Here is a 26,876-nt window from a genome sequence, read left to right on the forward strand (position 1 = left end):
GAGAGGTGCTGAGGTTACAGGAAGATCGAAGACGATAAAAATAAAGACCACCATGAGGGATAGCTGGATATACAGTTTATACTTAATGAATGCGTACTGAATACGCAGAACAGTCAGGCCTCCACTGGGCAGGCAGGGGTTAGAGGGTGGATTTGGGTAGGTCAGTGTCCCTGGCTGGACAAACATTTGTAAGAAGTAAACATCGTTCAATGGCAAAGCTGCTTGTCAGCTGTGAGTCCTTCCAGGCAACCAGATGTGGCTCCCCACCCTTGTTCCCAGGAAATGGCAAAGGTGAAGGCAAGGCTAATATTCCTTTCAAAATAAAATATTTAAAAGTACACAAAATTTGAGATGAAATTATAGTTATCATAATGATAGCTATAGTTAGCATTCCTCCTAGTGGTGACAAATCCAATTGTGAAACAATTTGGGGTCAAGGGGTTAAAGTCCTGTGATAAACCACCTCTGATAACTTGGAAAACTGTGCGTTTACATATCCATATATATAGGGGTAAAGAAAGATGCCTCCATAACTAACATTTTCCAAAGAGAGAACCCAAAGGCAGATGTACAGCAATGGGGTCATTTAAGAATTCGGTTTTCATCTTGGTCCTTCACCTTCTGGAAGGGGCCCTGAGTGATTCACTCATTCAGCTGAATAATAATGGCTATGAAGGCATTGTCATTGCAGTTGACCCTAATGTGCCAGAAGATGAAACACTCATTCAACAAATAAAGGTAAGTCGTAAATGGTAATTATCCATGCTTTTTTGAAAAATTAAGCATAATATTGTGATAGGGGAAACGTGAGTTCTCTAATTCCAGCTGCGTGACACTGGCAAGTTTTTTTTTATACCTGTGTCTTCATTTCTTCAACTATAAAATGGAAATAATAACACAACCATTATGATTCTTCCGAGAGATGAGATAATAAATGCAATGCACATAATTCAGAGCTTGATATATTGTTGGCACTTAATAAATGATTTCATTGAAAATTATTTAGTTCTGCAACCAAGGCAGAGCCAACTACATTTGGCAGATATTGTGAGATGCGCAGAGGGCAATTCCTTTGCCTGATTTTACCACTGGCTCATATCAGAGTCTCCTTTTATCCTCCTAATTGTAACCTGCTTCTCTGCAATTCTAATATAGGAGTCCAAGATGCAAATCTCTAACTTAAGAACAAGCCCGACCCTTACAGTGTGAGGAAACCCTGCATTTTCCCAGCCCCAATGCAAAGTGTCCTCTTGGGGCTGCTGAGCAGCCTCACTTCACTTGTTGCTTTTTCTGTAGGGGAAGGAAAAATTAGGGAAGAGGACTCTTCCTGTCCAGGCAGAGGCACCTAACTGTTGTAAGATAGAGGGATTAGAGAGGTTTTGTACAACAGCAAACAGCAAAGAATATGAGGGAAATGTCTTATAAAAGACCACCCTGGAAAGCGGCTGTAGCACACACAGAGGTGGTGCTGCATAATGAACAGAAGTACTGGTCTATAAAATGGGGATAATAATAAGTATCTTTCTCACAGGGCTTTGTGAGGATTAACAATGCATGCATAAAAGGGAAGCTAGGTGAAATGTATATGGGAACTCTGTACATTTTTTGCATGTTATCTGTTAAGTCTAAAATTATCTCAAAAACTTAGAAAAACTTTAAAAAAAAACTTAGAAAAACTTTAAAAATGCATGCAGAGTGCCTGGTACACAGTAAGAGCTCAATAAATGGTAGGCAAATCATCAGTCCCCAGGTCTACTTTTAATCCTAGATAGAAAGAGCTCATCATTCCTCACCAAGCCAAAGGGACTGAGACTTGTTTCCGGGCAAAGTTCCTGAGTGTGAGCTCAGAAGTTAATAGGGCAAGGGCCCCAAGGGTCTCCTCGAAAGGTTCCTTGCTCTGAACAGGAGCAAACCCAGAAAGATGGAGTTTGGGGAGAGAACCATCTCTACCACGAAGAGGAGTTTGGGGCTGGAGAAGTACAGCAGTTGAGGGGGAGAGGAAGTTCACCTGCTGAAACCAGAAGACCATCAGATATTACTGCCATCAGTGAAAGGGAAATTCATGCCTTCTGAAATTTCTTAACAATCAGAAAACTTGGGTGAGTCTTTGATTGCTTCTAAACTTAGGAATGGCATCAGAAAAAAATGAAATAGCCACTTGGAGCAAGAGACCAGGAAAGTGTTGGAGGAAAATGTGACCAGTATGTTTCTGTCTCCGGCTGGACAGTCAGTGGTGCTCAGGGACATGTGGGAAGGAGCACATTAGCATCTCTAAGGACAGTGGTAATTTGTATTTGTATGGTGCTTTAGAGCAAAAGCAAAAGGACTTTCACCTCACTCTCTTTGGGGGGTTCCTCATGAGAAATATACTTCTCCTTACAATTATTAAATTGGTTTTTTGTTATGAGCCCTAAGTGAGTTGGGTATGACAGAGGTTGGTTTCCACGTTTCTTTGTCACAGGAGCACTTTTAAGGGCAATAGTGTGCTCAGAGTCCCTAACTGAGTAGTTAATAAAAGTGAGTTCCTATTTGATGTTCCAGACCTGCAGTCGAGGGACCTCACTGTGGGTTTTGCCACTTTCCTGGTCATCCCTCAGTCTCTGCTTTCTGGGGAGACTCTCCCCCGGGTGTCCTTGTGTGAGCAGAAGCCTCTAAGTCAGCTCTTAAATATTGTACTTGCTTCAGCAGGGCAGTCCGAGCGTCTCTCCACCTGCAATACCGGCAGGTGGCGCTGCAGCAGTTCCATCCAGGGAGACTACACTCTCATCAGTATTGCATAAGCAGTGGGAGCACAGGTCATAAGATGAGGGAGTGAGAATCAGGGAGAAGCGCTCTTTCTCTCTCTCACACACACACACACCACACAAGAAAGATAAACAACAGGAGTCGTTTGGGGCCTCCTCAATGTATGGGAGCCCAGGTATCTTTGGTCTTGGTGCTCCTGGAGAGTTTGCCCCTCATTATAACCTCTTCACTCATTCATTTGTTCCTTAGTCCAACAAATATTTACAGAGCATTTACATTATGTCAGGTACCAGGAATCCAGTGGTGAACAATATACTATCCCTATCCTTAAGGAATTACCAGCCCATCCTATAAACTTCATCCTCAACATTCTTCAAACCTCAAAAGATTAAGTGTCTTTTTGGATATGAGGTCACTTTCTCAAAATATGGAACAGATGCCAAAGCAAAGATTCATTATTAATGTTTCTGTTAAAACATAGAAGACATTTCATGCTGCTTAGTCGTCTTCCTAGGAGACACTGAAAATTTACATTTCACAAGTCAAATTGTAATATAATACTCTAACATAGGAAGTTTTATACCTACTTTTCAGCTTTCTGGTGATATTGGCTCAGTATTTTTATTTTAAAAAATTATAAAATGTTAAATTCTCCTAGCAATTGTTTAAAATCTGGCTTTTTTTGGAAGGAGATGCAAATCATTTGGAGAGCTTTTATAAAACTAGCAAGGCAACCATTATTATCACCATGTGAAAGGTTGGAAACTGAAGCTCAGGGAGACAAAATAAATTCCTCAAGTTTAACCCATTAGCAAGTAACAGAGCAGGATTCACCCCTGCATCAGTACCCAAGTACTATTTCCCCATACAGTGATGAACTGTTTCTGCTCCTAAGACCAACCTCCTAGACATCGGAGCCTAGTCACTCTGGTCTATTCCAGCAAGGACTTTCCTCCAGCAATGATCCCTTTTTTCTCTTGCATTATCAGGTTTTTTTTTTTTTTTCCATTAGCATATACATATAATAGTTCCCATTAAAAAAGCAAACAAACTCCCTTGCCCTGCAGTCTTCCTTCATCTACTGCTGCATTTCTCAATTCCCTTTTAATTTGTAGGAAAACTTCTTGACCCGCTGTCTGTTTTCACTGCCTCTGCTTCCTCACCTCCCACCCTCTTGAATTCACTCATATGGAGCTGTTATCGTCATTGCACAAAATGGTTTACTCAGGTTGCCAAATTCATTGCTCAGTTCTGAGTCCTCATCTTCCTTGACTGCTCAGCAGCATTCAACTCGGATGATCACTCTCTCCTTCCTGAAACACTCGCACGCTATGCCTTCTGATTTCCTTCCCGTGCACCAGCTGCTCCTTCTCAGTTTCCTTTGCTGGCTCTTCCTCTTCCCACTTCTGAATACTGGGGCTCCTGGAGCTCAGTCTTCAGTCCTCTTCTTCCCTCTGTCTACACTCACTTTTGTGTTTCTCAATGATTTTCAGCCCTAATAGACTCAATTTCCCTTTCTATAATAAATATCTTGTAATACCCTTTCTATCAATACTATCTTGTCATGATGCATCTCAGGGAATCTGCAGAGGCATTTATAATTTAATGCTACAGCTCTTTTGTTTTAGAGAAATAAATTTAGGCATAATTTGAAAAGAGATTATATACTTATGCCACTTCCTTATATCTAACACTTAGTGCTATACTAAAAACAGATACTATCATAACATTTAGTTAGCCCCCAAATTATTACAGGAGTCAGCAGGTGTTGAAGTTGTATTCATTTTAATTTGAGTTTCTCTCCACTACTACTTGGTGTGAGATATTGAGACTATAATACTCTCTAGTTCTCAGTTTCTCCCTTAAAGGTTCACTGATCCTCAAAGGATCATATAAAATGAAACTAAGAGCTAATATTTGATAAGCACTTGTGCTAAGTAGACATGGTTCCAAATGCTTTCTTGACTTCATTTGATCCTCACAACAACCTTATGAGCTGGTCACTGTAATATTTTCCATTTTATAAATGGGGAAACTGAGGCTCAGGAGGGCTGAAGGAAATTTCTTTTCTTTCTTTTTTTTTTGGCCACGCCACGAGGCTTGTGGGATTCTAGTTTCCCAACCAGGGATTGAACCCAGGCCCCAGCTGTGAAAGCGCCAAGTCCTAACCACTGGACTGCCAGGGAACTCCTTCAAGGAAATTTCTGATGTCCCACCATAAGTGGTGCAGCTGGGATTAGTGTCTGCTTCTGGAGTCTTCACTGTCAACCATTACACTGTGACACAGAGCATGTGGTAAAAAATCTCAAAAAAGGCTAGCTATTATTATTAACAAAATAATCTCCTCTTCCAAGCTTGATAAATAGCTAGTTTTTGGAAATGTGAGATACAGATGTAAATTTGAATAATTGGTAATTTCATCTTTTTTTCTGTCATTAAATGCTCTTGTTTCTGTTCCCCCTCCCCCGACCAGGATATGGTGACCGAGGCATCTCCATATCTGTTTGAAGCTACAGAAAAAAGATTCTATTTCAAAAATGTTGCCATTTTGATTCCTCAAAATTGGAACACAAAACCTGAATATGTGAAACCCAAACTTGAGACCTACAAAAATGTGAGAATATCAAGTTCTTTTTTCAAATTTGGTTTTCTTTTGTGACTCAGATTTTTTTCTTCAAAATATTCTAGAATCGAATAAAATTGTTTCAGAACATGCTGGTGTGAAGTAAGGTCAATTCATTTGCTGAAATTTTGTAATGACGAAACCTTTTTCTTAAATTTCAGGCTGATGTTCTGGTTGCTGAACCTAATCCAACAGGTAACGATGGACCCTATACTGAGCATATGGGAGGCTGTGGAGAAAAGGGTAATAAAATTTATCTGACTCCTGGGTTCCTAGCAGGAAAAAAGTTGCTTCAATATGGACCACAAGGTATGGGTAGAGATGAAATATTCTGTTATATTTCTCATAACTTAATAATTTTATGTTGCAAATGGATCAACAATAGCATTATCTTTCTGAGTAAGAACATAAAATAGACTATTATAGTATGTTTCTTTCATGTAAAACAGATTCCAAATAGTTCATTTCTCAGTTAGAAATTTATTTTCTTCATATTCTGCATATATATGTGTGTAAATATAATATTTTTAATTTTCATATTAGTATCAGATAATAACTCTAAAATAGTTTAATATGCAATGTTGGGTTTCTATTGCTCTGTGGGGAGACACCTGAACAAATTAAACCTCCTGCCTGCAATTCAGGTAGTGGCTACCAGATGGCAGACATGCATAACGTTTTCAGACTTCAATGTGCGTTCATACTATAAACGGATTGTTAAAATGATTCTGATTCAGTAGGTGTGGGGTAGGACCCAAGAATCTGCATTTTAACAAGCTCCCAGGTGATGCTGATACTGCCTGACCTTGGACCTCACTTTGAGTATCAGACAGAATATCCTTGCTGTTCAGCTCTCAAAAATATGTGACTAAAGAAAAAACCAAATTTTCCTTCACAAAATGTCATTTAGCATTCCCATATGAACCAAATAGAGCAATCTTTGGAGAAAAGATTAAAAGAAACCAGCAATGGAGTATATATAATATGTACTTTCCAAGTATAATCAAGTGTGATTAGTATTAACTAATTAGGTTAACTAATAACTTGTACTAGGTTTCTTTACCATTTTGAAAAGATTAGAACAAATTTGATTTTCTTCATTTAAATAGGCAAGGCAGAGAAAACAAACAAGCAAACAAAATAGCACTTGGTGCCTGCATGCCCCACTCCCAAATACCCTAGAGCACTTTTACAGACCTTCTCAGAAAGAAGTGTCCAACAAACACACCTCTTTGTTGTTCTTTTACAACACCCCCATAACATGAACAGAAAATTGCCAATGTATAGCTCAATAAATATGTGTTGAACTGATTTGCTTAGCTGCTCCAACCCGCTCCTGGGCCCACTCCAGCCATCAAGGTCACCATATACAATGTCATTCCTTTATACTCTCGCCTTTCTGTACTGTGACTCCACGCCTGCTACTTCACAATCTTCCCTTCCCTTTAAGAGGCCATCAGTTGTTCCCTAGCACTGAGAACAATCTAAAATCCTTAATGTGAGATACTAGGGTTACTTAACATGCACCTCCTCACTTAACCTTCCAAATTCAGCCTACCTGGGAATTTACATTCCAGAAAAACTGAGCTGTACATAAGTCACTAACATTCATCCAAATTTAACAAATACTAAGTATCTATTAAGTTCTAGACAGTATGTGCCCAGACATGTCAGTGAAGAAGTCATGGTACCTGTTCTCATGGAGACAAGAGTCTGTAGTGAGAGACTGGCAAGTAAGAAGCAATGACAATATAACACGATAAACGCCATAATGGAATATAATGAAAGTGATAAGGAGGGGTACCTGGACCAGTTTGAGGATGTCAGAGAAGGCTTCTAGGTGGATATAAGCCTAATTTTGAAAGAAGAGTAGGAGTTATTCAGTCAGAGATAGAGAGAGAGTATTCCAAACCAAGGAAAAATATGTAAAAATGACCAGAGATGAGCAAGAGCATGATGTGGCTCTAGAAAGTAAAAGGAGTTCAAGAATCCATTGTCATTATGGAGTTTTGGAAGTGGGTGGAGAAGAGCAAGAAATATGGCTGCAGAGAGGAATAGGGCCTGAATCATCAGGGACCTTGTAGGCATATTGAAAAGTTGGACTTAACCCTGAGCACCATAGCGGAGTCATTGAAGACTGGAGACATGGAGGCCAGTTGAGTGAGTGTTGCAGTAGTTCAGAAGTAACTGGCAATGAGACTGGAAAGATGAGAATAGGTCAAAGAAGAAAAAGGCAGATGTGGAGTAGGCCGGGCTTGAGGTTTGTCCACATATGAGTCATTAGGGAGAAGGACCTATTGGGGGTGCTGCCCTGGCTGCCCTATAGGTCAGCCTGTGCTGACCTCCATCATTACACTTGCACCCCTAAGGATTATAGTTATCTAAAATGATGTGTGTCATCTGCTAGACCATGAGCTATGTGAGGACAGGGCATTTGTTTTATCATTGTATGAACAGCTGCCTTGCACTTACTAGGTGCCTAATTGACACTTGATAATCCAAAATAAACAGTCATATTTTACAGAAATGTGCAATTGTCGTATCAGATTGTTCCTTCTAAGGAAATCGAAACTTTAATCAAAAAAAAAAAAAAAAACATAGCAAAGCATAATAGCATTCAGAAGAATTACTTTCTCTTAGTTTAAGAGGGTAATTTTACCATTCTTATTGTAATCAGGTGTTTAAAATACTTTTTCACAGGAAGGGTATTTGTCCATGAATGGGCTCATCTACGATGGGGAGTATTTAACGAGTACAATAATGACCAGAAATTCTACATAGCCAATAAAAGAAAAAAACCAGTAATGTATGTATATTTTGATTAACTTTTCACAAACTATTTTAAATTGCAAACAATTTTGTCTTGAATTGATTACTTTAAAAATGTCAGTCTTTTGTCTTATTTTCTATCTCTCACTCTTAGTGCCGTCTTTTTCAGATTCCCATAAAACTACTACTTTTGTTCACTTTACAAGTGTCTTAATTAGTTGAATTCTCTACTCTGCAGCTACAAATCATTTGCCTCTTTGTGTGTGTGTGTACAACTAGAAGAAATCCACAGGTGCTATGTTCAGTATCTCCATCTTCCTGTATCACAATCAGTGACATAAACAAAGCTTCAGTGCCTTGAGGGTAGAATACTATCTGTGTGAACTATGTCAGTTTGAATGGGCCTGTGAGAGACTGTGGAATTTAGCTGGAAGACAGTCCAAGTATTAAAACAAAACAGAAAACTTCTCCCAATTTGAATAAAACCTTGTATGGTGTCAATAGGAAGCAAACTGAACACTTAGAAAGTACCTCTGCTGCTGTGATTTTACAGGTGAGTTCTTGCAATCAAAAGTTTCAGGGAACAAACTGCTTTAGTAAAAATGTAAAAGGGAACTTCCCAATTTATTTTAGAGAGCTAGCATAATTCAGATACTAAAACCTGACAGATGGCATGAAAAAGAATTCTGTAGATACAGCTTTCTAAAAAGGTTTTAAATAAAAGGATAGTAAGTTACACCTGGCATAATTAAGGGAATAACAAACACCCTAAGGTCAAGAAGGATGTCTTCCAGAAGTCTGAAAATGCTATGATATTAGGTAAGTAATTAATATAGTATATCAAGTAAAAGAAGAAAATTAAATGATTATTCCAACAGATTCTGAAAAGGAATTTGATAAGCTTGCACATTTATGCCTCAGTTAAAAACAACCACCTCTTTTTAAAGACTAGAGCTGGCACAACACGCCTCTTCACTCTTGCTTCCAGTTCGACTCCCCTGATGGCTGTTTAAGGAGACGCACTCAGCTTTGGTTTGGTTACTGTCTTTATTCAGCACAGTTTCCAAGGGAAGCTGCACTGGGCTCAGAGCTCAGCCTTGGCTTCCCCTTTCTCCCACAGGAGCATTACTGCTCTCCATTTTCCCCTTTCTTTATTACATTCAAACTCTGTCAGCTTGGTCCACTACCATGACATTTTCCCTCACTCTTATGTCACTTTATGTATAAAAAGACACTAAGTGCCTCCCAGAGCCATACACAGTCTATCTGATTGGCTTGTTCCCTCCGCACGTCAGAGACCACTCCTGACGTGATCATATGTTGGATGGACCTCTCAAATCTCAGCCCACGGATGCCATTCAGCCCTGACATCTGCCTTTCCCACTTCTTGCTAAGCTTCCAGACAGACGCTGTATATCCCCTTGAGAGAAAAGCTGACTAGTACCTATTCCTTCCTAGGGATATTCCAGAAATATCCACATATACAGCATGTTCATCCTTCCACAGATAACATTTGCAAAACTGACATGATTACCATGTCCTCTTAACAATAAATCTTATTATAACATACAAATAGCATTTATTGCTTATCTACCAATTTTTTAAAATTACTCTTAAGGCCTGGAAACAATTACAAAAATGACAGTACTGCCTACAATAGAAGGCTTCCTTAATATGATGCAGAACATCAATTGAAAGCCAACTGCCTACCTCATATTTAATAGGGAATCATTAGACATTCCCAGGAATGAGATAAGAGTGGGCACTGTTAGCAGTTATCTAATCTTGTTTAGAAAGTTGTAGCCAATGCAATAACATGTTGGGGAGGTTAAAAGAGGGGGGGCTACTAGAAAGGGAGAGAGAAAATTGCTTCTAGGCAGACGATATGTGGTCTACTTAGAAAGCCTCAGGGAAAAAATAGAAATTAAAATTGATAAGGGAAGTCAATAAGGTAACCAGAGATATTTGAAGAAAACTCTAAGAAATGTGAAAGTCATATTTGAAGAAAACCATAGCATAAAATCCTTCTAAAGAATTTAAAAGAAAATCAAGATTAAATGAGAGATTTTCAATTCATGGAATATGTAAATCCAACCCCAATTAATATATAGGTTTTATAAAACTCTAATCAAAAGTACTTCTATTTTTACCTCATTTTAAAGTCCCAGAGTTTATTCAGTAGATAGTACCCGAGAACATTTTTGAAAAAGAATAGGTATAAAGGAAATTTTTCTCATTGAATTTTAAATATACAATAAAGCTAAGTTAATTAAAACAATGTGAACTGACAGACACTTACACAATAATTTACTATTTAATACAGCTAGAATTATAAATCTACAAGGAAAGACAATGTTTCTTAAGATGTCAGGACAATTTTTAACTACGTGGGGGGAAAAATTAACAGACTCTCTTTCAATTGGATAGACTCATTAAATATAAAAAATAAAACCATAATGAAAACTAGAAGAACATTAATACATATCAAACTTCTCTATGGTGAAGGTCTTTCTATACATTCAAGAATTGGAAAAAGACATAACTAAAAGAATAATAAATTTGGCTACATATAAATTAAAAATTTTGTTGCATATAAGTCAAACATAAACTAAATTAAAAAATAAGAAACAGAAAAATATATTTGCAAAAATTTTAAAAAACAGGCTTTTAAAAACTTAGTATTATAACACATAAAGAACTTTTGAAAACCAGTAGGAAAACAATAACACCCTAGTAGAAAAATAGACGCAGGAGAAGAATAATTTACAAAGGAAGAAATAAAAATGGCCAGTAAAAATGTAAAACTGTTCAGACTTACTAGTAATCAAAGAGGTGCAAATTTGACAAAGATGAGAATCGTTTATTGCCTAGTAAGTGACTGTCAGTGGGATGAGTGCTCCCATAGATGGTTATTAGAGGAATAAACCAGCATATAACTTTTCTGGAAAGCAATTTGGTGACACATATCAAATCTCTAAAATTTTTTCTATTTCTTGCTCCAGTAATTTCATGTTTAACAATCCATTTTAAAGGAAATGATAGAATGAGCTCTATCAACAGGCTTTAAAATGTTCAAACTTCTGGGTCTGAGCATTTATTCTGGGAGTCAGTCATGCAGCAAACTTGGAAACAGTCAAAATTTTATGTGACATTTTATTTATTCATGGAAGTTTTACTTTTAGCACTGAAAAATTTTGGGGGGGGGAACAAAATGAAGTAAATTAGGCTAAATTCATGTTGTAGTATCAAAATATGAAATTATTAAAATCACATTTTGAAAGAATAATGTGAATTATAACAACACAATTTAAATGTACTAAAATACTAAGTTTTTTAAGATCAAGAAGCAAAGCTATACGTAGAATGTTATGCTTATACATAGAGAAGGAAATGCTTCAATATGCTAGCAGTAGTTTATCTCTGACAGTGGGACATGATTTTTTTTTCTTCTTTATACTTTTTTGCTATTTTCAAAATTTCCTATAGTGTTCATATATTATTTATATACTCATAAAATAAGATGTGGGTGAAAAGTCCTCCATTTATAATAGTGACAAAAGTCATAAGTGTGTAAAGAAAAATCTAATATACCTATGAACACACAAGAACTATGCAAAAACTGTATGATGTAAACTAGTTACATAAAAACAAACAAACAAAAAATTTCAGCAAAATTTTTAAGGTAAACAAAAGAGGGCTCCTGATTTTCCAGGAATGAGGGACTAGATTAGGAAGTGCCTTAGGACTTCGGTCTTTATTAATTGTTAACAGTAGCTGTAAGCTTAGTTTTCTGCTGCATAGAAACACATTCTGATATCATCTTGGGAACCCCTCAGATACTTTCTGGCAAACAGAAATTACTCTAATGAGAATTTAATAATTTTGCTATTTAAGGGGATGTATTTATTTCTTGAATTATGAAAGGAAATCGTAGACAAAGCCATCTGTAGAACCTGACCACAGAGTCCAACACTTCTAAATTATATCACCTACACCTAAACATCTAACCTTAATATATTTTCAGATGTCCGTCAACTATTACTGGTAAAAATGTACTACAGAAGTGTCAAGGAGGAAGCTGTGTCACCCAATCATGCAAATCCGACAGAGTAACAGGACTGTACGAAAAAGGATGTGAGTTCATACCTAATGAATTTCAGACTGAGAAGGCTTCCATAATGTATTCACAAAGTATTCGTTCTGTAAGTGCCTTGCTCCTTTTGTTTTTCTTTTTTTCTTGACACTTATGAATTTAGTGAGGTTTTTATCCCAGATGCTGCAAGAAAAGGTCAAATGTTAGGAAGTCATCAGTGAGCAGCTGATCTCTGTGGGACAAGCCAGGAGAACAAAATCAGGGATAAAGTCCTATCTTCCGCAGACCCCTTCCTTAGGTCCATTTTTTGCTCCTCCATCATCTCCCTCCCACTAGCTTTTAGTTTAAGGGCTTAGAACTACTTCAAATATCCTTAAAGGCAGACAAGCACAAGAATTAGTTAAACAAGAAATTTATCCAGGGGGAACAGGCACTTCTTTTTATTAGTAATAAGAACATGATCAGTAGCCTTTAATTTAACTTTCAGAGATCTCTTTCGGCCTGCATATTTGCTTTTGGTTGTTAACTAAAATTTTCTATCTTTATGAGAGTGTTGGTGCCTTTAAGGAATTTGTACATAGTTTTAATAGCTTTAAGTAGTTTTAAAATACAGATCTTCCTCCAGCCCATTGTAAGTTGAAAATATCTCAAGTTGAAAATTCATTTACTATACCTCACCTACGGAACATCATAGCTTAGCCTAGCCTGCCTTACACGTGCTCAGAACACTTACATTAGTTTTTAGCTGGGCAAAATTATCTAACACAGAGTCTATTGTATAATAAAATGTTGAATATGTCATGTAATTTATTAAATACTGTACAGAAGTGGAAAACAGAATGGTTGTGAGTATATTGGTTATTTACCCTCATGATCCTGTGGTTAACTAGAAGCTATGTTCGGCTCGTTGCCGATAGCCAGCATCACCAGAGTATCATACTGCATACCACTAGCCCAGGAAAAGATCAAAATTCAAAATTCGAGGTATGGTTTCTATTGAATGTGTATTGCTTTTGCACCACAATAAAGTCAAAAAATCAAAGTTGAACCATTGTAAGTTAGAGACTGCATTTCTCAATGATTTTTTAAATGACCAACTGGTCATAAAATAAACTTGACAAATTACCTTTATTAATGTAAAACATATATATCAGCAAATTTGCACAAACTAAGATAAATGCATCAGTTAAATTATTTTAGTGGGGAGCACCTCTTATCTTCCAGTCTCTTTCATAAAATTATGTCTTCCTTTCAGAGTAAGAGTGAAGTAACTTGCAAGAGTCTGTCTATAACAATATAGCATAAGTTTAAAAAATATGATACATCATGGTTCACTAGGGCCAACCTTCAGTCTGGCTTTGCAGTCTATTTCCAGGATAATTCAGAAACTTCCAAGAGGGGGACCAGATTTATTTTTTAACATCTTTATTGGAGTATAACTGCTTTACAGTGGTGTGTTAGTTTCTGCTTTATAACAAAGTGAAAAGTGAGTCAACTATACATATAACCCCGTATCTCCGCCCTCTTACATCTCCCTCGCACCCTCCCTATCCCACCCCTCTAGGTGGTAACAAAGCACCAAGCTGATCTCGCTATGCTATGCGGCTGCTTCCCATAGCTATCTATTTTAGATTTGATAGTATATATATGTCCATGCCACTCTCCCACTTCGTCCCAACTGACCCTTTCCCCTCCCCATGTCCTCAAGTCCATTCTCTACACCTGCATCTTTATTCCTGTCCTGCCCCTATGTTCTTCAGAACATTTTTTTTTATTCCATATATATGCGTTAGCATACAGTATTTGTTTTTCTCTTTCTGACTTACTTCACTCTGTATGATAGACTCTAGGTCCATCCACCTCACTACAAATAACTCAATTTTGGTTTTTTTTATGGCTGAGTAATATTCCATTGTATATATGTGCCACATGTTCTTTATCCATTCATCTGTCGATGGACACTTAGGTTGCTTCCATGACCTGGCTATTGTAAATAGAGCTTCAGTGAACATTGTGGTACATGACTCTTTTTGAATTACAGTTTTCTCAGGGTATATGCCCAGTAGTGGGATTGCTGGGTCGTATGGTAGTTCATTTTTTAGATTTTTAAGGAACCTCCATACTGTTCTTCATAGTGGCTGTATCAATTTACATTCCCACCAACAATGCAAGAGGTTCCCTTTTCTCCACACCCTCTCCAGCATTTATTATTTGTAGACTTTTTGATGATGGCCATTCTGACTCGTGTGACGTGATAACCTCATTGTAGTTTTGATTTGCATTTCTCTAATAATTAGTGATGTTGAGCGTTCTTTCATGTGTTTGTTGGAAATCTGTATATCTTCTTTGGAGAAATGTTTATTTAGGTCTTCTGCCCAGTTTTGGATTGGATTGTTTCATTTTTTGATTTTGAGCTGCATGAGCTGCTTGTAAATTTTGGAGATTAATCCTTTGTCAGCTGCTTCATTTGCAAATATTTTCTCCCATTCTGAGGGTTGTCTATTCGTCTTGTTTATGGTTTCCTTTGCTGTGCAAAAACTTTGAAGTTTCATTAGGTCCCATTTGTTTATTTTTGTTTTTATTTCCATTTCTCTAGGAGGTGGGTCAAAAAGGATCTTGCTGTGATTTATATCATAGAGTGTTCTGCCTATGTTTTCCTCTAAGAGTTTGATAGTGTCTGGCCTTACATTTAGGTCTTTAATCCATTTTGAGTTTATTTTTGTGTATGGTCTTAGGGAGTGTTCTAATTTCATTCTTTTACATGTACCTGTCCAATTTTCCCAGCACCACTTATTGAAGAGGCTGTCTTTTCTCCATTGTATCTTCTTGCCTCCTTTGTCAAAAATAAGGTGACCATGTGTGTGTGGGTTTATCTCTGGGCTTTCTATCCTGTTCCATTGAGCTATATTTCTGTTTTTGTGCCAGTACCACAGTATCATGATTACTGTAGCTTTGTAGTATAGTCTGAAGTCTGGGAGCCTGATTCCTCCAGCTCCATTTTTCGTTCTCAAGATTGCTTTGGCTATTCGGGGTCTTCTGTGTTTCCATACAAATTGTAAAATTTTTTGTTCTAATTCTGTGAAAAATGTCATTGGTAATTTGATAGGGATTGCACTGAATCTGTAGATTGCTTTGAGTAGTAGAGTCATTTTCACAATGTTGATTCTTCCAATCCAAGAACATGGTATATCTCTCCAGCTGTTTGTATCATTTTAATTTCTTTCATCAGTGTCTTATAGTTTTCTGCATACAGGTCTTTTGTTTCCTTAGGAAGGTTTATTCCTAGGTATTTTATTCTTTTTGTTGCAATGGTAAATGGGAGTGTTTCGTTAATTTCTCTTTCAGATTTTTCATCATTAGTGTATAAAAATGCAAGAGATTTCTGTGCATTAGTTTTGTATCCTGCTACTTTACCAAATTCATTGATTAGCACTAGTAGTTTTCTGGTAGCATCTTTAGGATTCTCTATGTATAGTATCATGTCATCTGCAAACAGTGAGAGCTTTACTTCTTCTTTTCTGATTTGGATTCCTTTTTCTGCTCTCATTGCCGGGGCTAAAACTTCCAAAATTATGTTGAATAATAGTGGTGAGAGTGGACACCCTTGTCTTGTTCCTGATCTTTCCTGAGGAAATTGTTTCAGATTTTCACCATTGAGAACGATGTTGGCTGTGGGTTTATCATATATGGCCTTTATTATGTTGAGGTAAGTTCCCTCTATGCCTACTTTCTGGAGGGTTTTTACCATAAATGGGTGTTGAATTTTGTCGAAAGACTTTTCTGCATCTATTGAGATGAACACATGGTTTTTCTCCCTCAATTTTTTAATATGGTTTATCACATTGATTGATTTGCATATATCGAGGAATCCTTGCATTCCTGAGATAAACCCCACTTGATCATGGTGTATGATCCTTTTAATGTGCTGTTGGATTCTGTTTGCTAGTATTTTGTTGAGGATTTTTGCACCTATGTTCATCAGTGATATTGGCCTGTAGTTCTCTTCTTTTGTGACATCGTCTGGTTTTGGTATCAGGGTGATGGTGGCCTCGTAGAATGAGTTTGGGAGTGTTCCTCCCTCTGCTATATTTTAGAAGAGTTTGAGAAGGATAGGTGTTAGCTCTTCTCTAAATGTTTGCTAGAATTTGCCTGTGAAGCCATCTGCTCCTGGGCTTTTGTTTGTTGGAAGATTTTAATCACAGTTTCAATTTCAGTGCTTGTGATTGGACTGTTTATATTTCTGTTTCTTCCTGGTTCAGTCTCAGAAGGTTGTGTTTTTCTAATAATTTGTCCATTTCTCACAGGTTGTCCATTTTATTGGCATATATTTGCTTGTAGTAATCTCTCATGATCCTTCGTATTTCTGCAGTGTCAGTTGTTACTTTTCCTTTTTCACTTCTAATTCTATTAATTTGAGTCTTCTGCCTTTTTTTCTTGATGAGTCTAGCTAATGGTTTATCAATTTTGTTTATCTTCTCAAAGAACCAGCTTATAGTTTTACTGATCTTTGCTATCGTTTACTGTATTTCTTTTTCATTTATTTCTGACATGATCTTTATGATTTCTTTCCTTCTGCTAACTTGGGGTTTCTTTTGTTCTTCTTTCTCTAATTGCTTTAGGTGTAAGGTTAGGTTATTTATTTGAGATGGTTCTTGTTTCTTGACGTAGGAGTGTACTGCTATAAACTTCCCTCTTAGAACTGCTTTTGCTGCGTCCCACAGGTTTTGGGTTGTCATGTTTTCATTATCCCTTGTTTCTAGGTATTTTTTGATTTCCTGTTTGATTTCCTCAGTGATCTCTTGGTTATTTAGTAGTGTATTGTTTAGCCTCCATGTGTTTGCATTTTTTACAGATTTTTTTCCTGCAATCGATATCTAGTCTTATAGCGTTGTGGTTGGAAAAGATACTTGATACAATTTTAATATTCTTAAATTTGCCAAGGCTTAATTTGTGACCCAAGGTATGATCTACCCTGGAGAATATTCCATAAGCACAAGAGAAGAAAGTGTATTCTGTTGTTTTTGGATGGTATATCCTATAAATATCAATTAGGTCCACCTTGTTTAATGTATCATTTAAAGATTGTGTTTCCTTATTTATTTTCATTTTGGATGATCTGTCCATTGGCGAAAGTGGGGTATTAAAGTCCCCTACTATGATTTTGTTACTGTCAATTTCCCTTTTATGGCTGTTAGCATTTGCCTTATGTATTGAGGTGTTCCTATGTTGGGTGCATAAATATTTACAATTGTTATATCTTCTCCTTGGATTGATCCCTTGATCATTATGTAGTGTCTTTCTTTGTCTCTTGTGATAGTCTTTATTTTAAGGTCTGTGTTGTCTGATGTGAGAATTGCTATTCCAGCTTTCTTTTGATTTCCATTTGCATGGAATATCTTTTTCCATCCCCTCAGTTTCAGTCTCTATGTGGACCTAGGTCTGAAGTGGGTCTCTTGTAGACAGCATATATGCAGGTCTTGCTTTTGTATCCATTCAGCCAGTCTATGTCTTTTGGTTGGACTATTTAATCCATTTACATTCAAGGTAATTATTGATATGTGTGTTCCTATTACCATTTTCTTAATTGTTTTTGTGGGTCTTTTTCTTCTCTTGTGTTTCCTGCCTAGAGAAGTTCCTTTAGCATTTGTTGTAATGCTCATTTGGTGGTGCTGAATTCTCTTACCTTTTGCTTGTCTGTAAAGATTAAATTTCTCCATCAAATCTGAATGAGATCCTTGCTGGATAGAGTAATCTTGGTTGTAGGATTTTCCATTTCATCACTTTAAATAGGTCCTGCCACTCCTTTCTGGCTTGAAGTTTCTGCTAAAGATCAGCTGTTAACCTTATGGGGATTCCCTTGTATGTTATTCGTTGTTTTTCCCTTGCTACTTTTGATATGTTTTCTTTGTATTTAATTTTTTGTAGTTTGATTAATATGTGTCTTGGTGTGTTTCTCCTTGGATTTATCCTGTATGGAATTTCTGCATTTCCTGGACTTGATTGACTATTTCCTTTCCCATATTAGGGAAGTTTTCAACTATAATCTCTTCAAATATTTTCTCAGTCCCTTTCTTTTCCTCTTCTTCTTCTGGGACCCCTATAATTTGAATGTTGGTGTGTTTAATGTTGTGCCAGAGGTCTCTGAGACTGTCCTCAGTTCTTTTCATTCTTTTTTCTTTTTTCTGCTCTGTTCTTTCTTTATTCTATTTTATCTTCCAGGTCACTTATCTGTTCCTCTGTCTCAGTTATTGTGCTATTGATTCCTTCTAGAGAATTTTTAATTTCATTTATTGTGTTGTTCATCATTGTTTGTTTGCTGTTTAGTTCTTCTAGGTCCTTGTTAAATGTTTCTTGTATTTTCTCCATTCTGTTTCCAAGATTTTGGATCATCTTTACTATCATTACTCTGAATTCTTTTTCAGGTAGACTGCCTATTTCCTCTTCATTTGTTTGGTCTTGTGAATTTTTACCTTGCTCCTTCATCTGCTGTGTGTTTTTTTGTCTTCTCATTTTGCTTAACTTACTGTGTTTGGGTTCTCCTTTCTTCAGTCTGTAGGTTCGTAGTTCCTGGTGTTTTTGGTGTTTGCCCCCCAGTGGCTAAGGTTGGTTCAGTGGGCTGTATACGCTTCCTGGTGGAGGGGACTAGTGCCTGTGTTCTGGTGGATAAGGCTGGATCTTGTCTTGCTGGTGGGTCAGACCACATCCTGTGGTGTGTTTTGGGGTGTCTGTGACCTTATTATAATTTTAGGCAGCCTGTCTGCTAATGGGTGGGGGTGTGTTCCTGTCGTGCTAGTTGTTTGGCATAGAGTGTCCAGCACTGTAGTTTGCTGGTCGTTGAGTGGAGCTGGGTCTTAGCATTGAGATGGAGATCTCTGGGAGTGCTTTCGCAGTTTGATGTTACATGGAGCCAGGAGGTCTCTGGTGGACAAATGTTCTGAATTCGGCTCTGCCACCTCACAGACACATGCCTGACACCCAGCCAGAGCACCAAGCCCCTGTGAACCACATGGCTCAGAAGAAAAGGGAGAAAAAAAGAAAGAAAAAAAGAGAAATAAGTAAAATAAAATTATTAAAATAAAAAATTATGAAAAATAAAGAAATTAAAAATGTAAAAAAAGAATGAAAGAAGAGAGCCACCAAACCAAAAAACAAATCCATCAATGACAACAAGTGCTAAAAACTATACAAAAACAAAAAAAAAAATAGACAGAGAGAACCCTAGAACAAATGGTAAAAGCAAAGCTATACAGACAAAATCACAGAAAGAAGCATACACATACACACTCAGCAAAAGAGAAAAAGAAAATATCTATATATATTAAAAAAAAGGAAGAGAGCAACCAAATCAAACAAACGTACCAATGATAATAAACTATAAATACTAAACTAAGATAAACATAAAACCAGAAACAAATTAGATGCAGAAGCAAACCCCAAGTCTACAGGTGCTCCCAAAGTCCACTGCCTCAATTTTGGAATGATTTGTTGTCTATTCAGTTATTCCAGAGATGCAGGGTACATCAAGTTGATTGTGGAGATTTAATCCGCTGCTCCTGAGGCTGCTGGGATAATTTTCCCTTTCTCTTCTTTGTTCGCAGAGCTCCTGGGGTTCAGCTTTGGTTTTGGCCCTGCCTCTGTGTGTAGGTCGCTGAGGACATCTGTTCTTCGCCGGGACAGGAGAGGGTTAAAGTAGTGGCTTATTAGGGGGCTCTGGCTCACTCAGGCGGGGGGTGGGGGGTGGGGGGGAGGGGGGGAGGGGTACGGAATGCAGCGCAAGACTGCTGCGGCAGAGGCCAGCATGATGTTGCAACAGCCTGAGGCACGCCATGTATTCTCCTGGGGAAGTTGTCCCTGGGTCATAGGACCCTGGCAGTGGTAGGCTGCACAGCCTCCCGGGAGGGGAGGTGTGGATAGTGACCTGTGCTTGCACACAGGCTTCTTGATGTCTGTAGCAGCAGCCTTAGTATTTCATGTCTGTCTCTGGGGTCCGCGCTGATAGCCGTGGCTTGCGCCCATCTCTGGAGCTCATTTAGGTGGTGCTCTGAATCCCCTCTCCTTGCACACCCTGAAACAATGGTCTCTTGCCTCTTAGGCAGGTCCAAAGTTTTTCCTGGATTCCCTCCTGGTTAGCTGAAGCTGGAGCCTCAGCTCCCAGCCCTCACCTGCCCCAGCGGGTGAGCAGACAAGCCTCTCGGGCTGGTGAGTGCTGGTCGGCACCCATCCTCTGTGCTTTGCCCTCCGCACCCCTGTTGCTGCGCTCTCCTCCGTAGCACTGAAGCTCCCCCCTCCGCCACCCGCAGTCTCTGCCCGCTAGGGGACTTCCTGGTGTGTGGAAAATTTTCCTCCTTCACAGCTCCCTCCCAGAGGTATAGGTCCTGTCCCTATTCTGTTATCTCTGGGTTTTTTGTTTGTTTGTTTGTTTGTTTTGCCCTACCCAGGTACGTGAGGAGTTTCTTGCCTTTTGGGAAGTCTGTCTTCTGCCAGCGTTCAGTAGGTGTTCTGTAGGAGTTGTTCCACATGTAGATGTATTTCTGATGTATTTGTGGGGAGGAAGGTGATCTCCACGTCTTAATCCTCCGCCATCTTGAAGGTCTCTCTGAGATTGTTTTAAATTAACCACAGTTAAATTTGATGCACAGTCAGGTTTGGGAGCCTCTGCTCGGGGTTTACACAAAAGTTTTCCAGGTTCCCTTCCTAAAAAGCAGCTATAATGATAATACGGAAACACTACCAAAACAATCTGAAAAATGAAAATAAAGAGAAAAATAAGTGTTTTACAGCTAATGATTACTTTCTGAATTACTTGACTCCCAGATATTTAGGATTTTTAATTGAATGATAATACTGTAAAATCACTGAGCGGAGAAACTAGGTTATACCTTCTTTGTATACTGTGCCTCTTTTTTAAATCTCCCAAATGCTAGGGATATAAACTTAAAAAAGGGGAAGACACTATCATTTAGTTAGTATTATCCTTATTGCATACGTTGTCATATAATTCTTGCATAACAACTACTGCCATTTTCTAGATTTAAAAAACACTGACATACAGATTGGTAAAGGTTACTAAAAAAACAACAAACATATTGAGCTTTTTTTGTGTATCAGACATAGGGCTAAGTTTTGAGGAAGCAAATTTAATGAGACAGTGTTCTGTCATAGATGGATTTTCATCCCAATAAGTGCACTACAATGTTAAAGGAGCCTTATTGAAATTTCTTATAGGGTACTGTGAGGCCACAAGGTTGAGTGGAAATTCTTTAGGGGAAGGGTATGAAATGGGAGAACATTTTGAAAATAACCTTTTGGCTGAAACATGAAGGTAGAGTTCACAATGCAGAAGACAGAGGAAGAACTCCTTGACAAAGTGGGAATCATGAGCAAAGACACAGAGATATAAAACAGTCTGGCAAGTTTGAGCACTTATAGGCTACAGTGGGGGAAATTAGAGACTTGGAATGCGTGGCCAGAGCAAAGATCGTGAGTGAAGTGAAAATCCAAATCATGGAGATTGCTATTAGCTATGTGAAGTAGTCTGGATTGTAGTGTGTGAGCAATGATGAGCCACAGAAGGACCTTAAGTACAGGAATAAGAAGGAATATGTACCTGGCAGCTGTGGAGTGGACCAATTAAAGAGGGAGCAAGATGGAAAGGTCAGATAGTCTGAGGGAGGGACGATGAGGGCTTGAATGATGGAGATTCCATTGGTAAAGGAGAAAAGATGATGAACTGGAGAGAGAGAGAGAATTGTATTGATCTTCTTATTTCATAGAGGGAAGAAGGTAGGAAAACTCTCAGTTTCCTATTTAGGTGACTGAATAGATAGTGGTGACACCAAGTTAGGAAATACTTGGTGATGGGGAGGAGCAGAGTCAGAGGAAAGGTGATGAGTTCAATTACGAAAACCTGAAGTTTAAGGATCCTATGGGACATCCAAGTGGATTTTGGAGAGAGCTGGAATGTTGGGTGTTGAAAGTTAGAACGCAAGGTGTTTGTAAGTCAGTGGGAAGTAAGGAAGTGAGCAGGAAGTAAAAGGATGGAGAGAGAAAATGGTACCAGGAGAGAAATGTTGAGATGTAGGTGGCTTAAAGATAGTGGCAATTGCTTGAAATGGCAAATTTGAGAAGTAGGAGGGAAGCCAACAGCAGGTAAATAGATGATTGCTGAGGAGCACTAAAAGTCCACTGAGGTCAAAGACTTGTTTTGAGATAGAAACTCTGAATTATCTCTATGATTTTCCCCAGCAGTGCTCTGCAGTGATTGTGGGATTGAGCCAAGGTTATGGGGTTACAAGGCAGTCTGGGGAGGAGGGCACATAAATGTAAATCTGCATTTAAAATATTTTAATCAAATTATTAAATATTTTAACAAGTAGTTTACTGTTATCTATATCATTTTATTGACAATTTCAGGTGGTTGAATTCTGTACAGAAAAAAACCACAATAAAGAAGCCCCAAACGAGCAAAACAAAAAATGCAATCTCCGAAGCACATGGGAAGTGATCCAAGGTTCGGAGGACTTTAAGAAAACCACTCCTATGACAACACAGCCACCGAAGCCCACCTTCTCATTGTTGCAGATCAGACAAAGAATTGTGTGTTTAGTCCTTGATAAGTCTGGAAGCATGACGGTACGTTGATTGAGTCTTGGTCTTCTGGATGGTAGTCTCAAATTTGTATATGATATGATCTGGACCACAATTTGGAGCTGGCTGGGAATAAACACAACCCCAAGGGTCAGAACAGTTACAGGAATAACATTTCCATCAGGATTGCCCACCACCTCAACTGTATTCAACAAAAATTCAGCCTCAAATGTCTCATTTGCCAAATTAAATTAGCCTTCAATTTGTGAGCAAAGATCTGATGAATTATATAGAATTAACATTTTTTATGTTTCACGGACTGTATGTATGTTTATAGAACTATTACTAGAGTATTGAACTAATGATTAAACTAAAGCCAAATCCGGCTTTATATTTTAGGGCTATTTATACAAAATAATCCTATCCAAAGATACTACTAAATATAAAGGAGAAATGTTCCTCCATAGAAGGATATGCCTTGAGTAAGCTTACTGTCATTTACTCTACATTGAGGCAGCCATTTCCAAATTCCCTCTAGCCTGTTCTGTTTTTAGTCTGCCCATCTAAACCCAACCTGACTGCTTTTCTTCTGTTTCTCCATTCAGACTGGTGACCGCCTTAAACGACTGAATCAAGCAGGCAAACTTTTCCTTCTGCAGACGGTTGAGCAAGGGTCCTGGGTTGGGATGGTGACATTTGACAGTGCTGCCTATGTAAAAAGTGAACTTGTACAGATAAACAGTGCCACTGAAAGAGACACACTTGCCAGAAGCTTACCCACAGTGGCATCAGGAGGAACGTCCATCTGCTCTGGGATTCAATCAGCATTTACTGTGAGACAAGTTGCCCTATCATAGTTTGCCAATGTTTACAATTTATGTCTCCTAAGAAATTCCCCTTTCCAGTGTTTCCATGTATGCCTAGTGTCTAGTTGAATTAGACAACCAATTGCAGAGCAATGGTTCAAATGATGCAACAACATAGGCCCCCAAAGCTATTGTTAACTAATTCATTCATGCTTTTGTGTTTTTCTGCATCTGTGCATTCATGCTTTTCTGCATGTATTTGAAAGATTCGTGGTGTTACTTCTACATGTCGGGCACTGTGATATGAATTAAGAATACCACGAGGGCCAAACATACCACACCTGTTGTCGTGGAGCTTATAATCTTAGTGGGGGGAGGTTCATTAACTACATAGTCACATAAATAAGTGTATAATCATACACTAATGACTGCTATGAAGAAAGGTACACAGGGATCTAAGAGGTTATCTTCTATGAAGAAAAAAGTGAACTCTGAGTTATGGTTAAATATTGAGGTAGATTAACATTCCAAACTTCTGGGTATATAGGACCTCCTTTTTGGGAAAAAAAAGAGGTTTATTTATTGAAATAGGAGGGCTTAGGAACTGTAACTCTAATTGTATTGGGGGTGTATCCAAAGATCCCATCTGATCATCCAATCATGTCATCCCTCTACTTAGACATCAATCTCTCCCCATTTTCAACAAAACTAAGTAAAATTTCTCTAACTAATATTTAAGTTCTTTTATAATATAGCTCCTACCTACCTTTCCAGGCTCAAGTACTCAGGAGTCTCTCCCAGGTATTCTATGTTTAAGCAAATTAGATCCCCTGCCCTTGCCAGTCAGCTTCCACACCTTTGCCGGGCCAGCTCCCCATCTAGAGTAATTTCTCCTCCCTCCTTTGTACCTCAAATCACACTCATTCTTCACACATCATCATAGACACTACTACTTCTTGACATCTTTCCTGATCGTTTCAACTGTATAGAGTTTCTCCTTCTGAATCCTATGAACATTTTTCTATTTTTCTTAAACATCTCTTACGACTTTTGACTCTTCTGTCTTATTTCCTGTCATGTTCTTTGCTCAAACAAAACTTCTTCAGAGATAGGAATTATCTTTTAACTTCCCAGGCTGCTGGCACAATATCTTTTCTATAGGAGGTTCTCAATAAAAAAAAATTAAATTGAGTTATTTGATTACACCTGATGCTTAAATGCTCCAAATATAGAATAGAATATTCTATATTTATTTAGAGGCTATTTAGGTCCATGAAATAAAGAATAAGAGGCTGAAGGAAGCTGGCTGGTCTAAGGTCTCAGAATCTAGGCAGTGTCTTGGGAAACTCTGCCCTCTGTCTGCTTGGGGCATAACACATCAGTGGGGCTGTTCCCGATTTCCAAGCAGCAGCAGGAACATTTAGTTTTCAGCTCACACTGTTTCATGTTGACAGCGGACTCAACCATTCGCTTACGCAGTCTGTCCCTCTGGCCCTTTTATTCCACTCTGAAGGTCAGTTCCCTAAAAGTGGTTTTTATTGTGTACGCAGCCAGCTGCAAAACCCTTCTCCAGACGCCTGTGTGCACTTGGGTTCTCTTGCTTCTGCCACTCACCCATGCTTTGATTAAAGGAGCAAGTAAGGGAGGGAAACTGACATGTTGTACTAAACTCCTGCTATACAAAACCTGAGGGGAAATGACTAATGCCAGATGGCCTGGTGGTGAAGAGGGAACTTCTGGTTCTGTATTTTCCACTCCGATGCTGTGAGAGAGTATGTGAGGAACACAATTGGAAATTAGATGCTCCTCATGCCCAGCAGAGCACGGGTATGGGGTGGGAGGAGATTGTGTGTGGCTTCAGGGTGACGAGGTAAAGGGCCTTGGATCCTGCACTGTCTCAATTTCCCCACTAGTCCCTGGGGCAGGACCCTGGTCAGGTCTGTCAGTGGTATCAGTTGAGCTGTGGCCACTGGGCTTTGCTTGTTTTCTTAGCTTGATCACGGCCCATTGGTCTTCCCCAGCTGACTCACCACACTCTGGCTCTCACTGTTGGAGCAGATCCCTGAGCACCCCCATGTCCTGCATCCAGCCCTTGGGAGGCTGTACACCCCTCAGCCTCTATGGCAAGATAAACTGTCTTCTTGCCTGCCAACTCTCAAGTCAGCTGCCATCCATTTCCCCTACGGACACATGGAGACTTCTGCATGTTTTCCATGACACATAGCAGTGATGGGGAATGGGACAAGGGAATCCAAATTGAGCTCTTTCTCTGGCCTCTCAGGCCCTGCAGCTTGGTCACACTGAGGCTACAGCCACAGCTGACAGGCTCCTGGGCTCCAGAATTCTTCACACGGCAGCAATCACAGTTCTGCTCTCTTCCCTTGTGGGGCAGCCCCCTCTTAAAAGAAGTGGGGTGGAAGTCTCCTCTGATCTCATCTCCCCTTTCAACCTACTTAAGAGAGCCTTCCCTTCCTGAGAGTCTGGTCCAGAGAGAGGAGTTACTTAGGTTTGATTACTTGTTTCCTCTACTTCTGGGTCTCCCTTCCACTCTTTTTAAGGGAATAGTGAACTCTTGCCTTCCTCTTCATAAACATTATTATTTTATCTAATTTTCCTTCTATCATAATCTTATCCAACATTGGCATAAGGCATATGCTCTCTATACCACGTAAAAAGCTATAACCTGTGTCTCCCAGGAACAGTTGAGACATACGTGTCATAGGACAACTAGGAACTGGGGATTAATAGGAACAAAATGTTTTGCTTTAATCAGAGGGGATATTAAAATTTTTAATAACTCATGTGACCTGGGGACTGACCAATCAGAAACAAGGCCAGCCATAAACAGCTTATGGTATGACTGGTGAATATCATACAAGCTAAAATCTCCCCCGAGTCTAATATTATTATAGTAATATATTAGTCCTCAGTATTATCCCCATTAAATGAGGGTAATTTCTGAAGGCATCTGGGAACCTCTGAAAGCCTGTCAAGGAGAGATCATGTGAAAGAAACTAGAAAAACCTTCTTTTCTGCTTAGTGCTGTCCATCCCTGGAACTGCCCTGCATCCCACCTTATTGAGTCTTCTCTGCAACAGGCTAACCAAGAGAAAAGACCATTGTCAAGTTCCATGGTCTTGTATCATTGCAAGACAGAGAGATATTTGACCATTCCTAGACACTTTTGTTTATACCCTCTGGAATTTCTCTTCTCATTCCCTTTAACTGCAGTTTTCCCAAACACTTTGGCTAC

The 26,876-nt window shown here is 38.7% G+C and overlaps 1 protein-coding gene and 1 long non-coding RNA gene across 3 annotated transcripts in view; one reads left to right on the forward strand and one right to left on the reverse strand.

Annotated features, from left to right (window-relative positions):
* The first annotated feature begins 576 nt into the window (after window positions 1-576).
* Window positions 577-26,876, forward strand: part of CLCA1 (chloride channel accessory 1) — a 36,695-nt gene continuing 10,395 nt past the window's right edge. The window contains exons 1-7 of the mRNA XM_060024835.1: window positions 577-738; window positions 5,219-5,359; window positions 5,530-5,677; window positions 8,069-8,174; window positions 12,162-12,339; window positions 22,644-22,862; window positions 23,423-23,650. Coding sequence (XP_059880818.1) covers window positions 577-738; window positions 5,219-5,359; window positions 5,530-5,677; window positions 8,069-8,174; window positions 12,162-12,339; window positions 22,644-22,862; window positions 23,423-23,650 — 1,182 coding nt within the window. The remainder of the gene's footprint in view (window positions 739-5,218; window positions 5,360-5,529; window positions 5,678-8,068; window positions 8,175-12,161; window positions 12,340-22,643; window positions 22,863-23,422; window positions 23,651-26,876) is intronic.
* LOC132433729 (uncharacterized) overlaps window positions 12,349-26,876 on the reverse strand; it is a 64,727-nt gene continuing 50,199 nt past the window's right edge. The window contains exons 4-5 of one of the 2 annotated variants that reach the window (XR_009521200.1): window positions 22,796-22,943; window positions 12,349-12,413 (exon numbers count right to left, since the gene is read on the reverse strand). This is a non-coding gene — a long non-coding RNA (uncharacterized lncRNA). Of the gene's footprint in view, window positions 12,414-22,621; window positions 22,944-26,876 lie in introns of those variants that run through there. The other variant, XR_009521199.1, reaches the window with a different exon arrangement.

Source organism: Delphinus delphis, chromosome 1 (genome assembly GCF_949987515.2).
Source record: "Delphinus delphis chromosome 1, mDelDel1.2, whole genome shotgun sequence".
Taxonomy (NCBI): domain Eukaryota; kingdom Metazoa; phylum Chordata; class Mammalia; order Artiodactyla; family Delphinidae; genus Delphinus; species Delphinus delphis.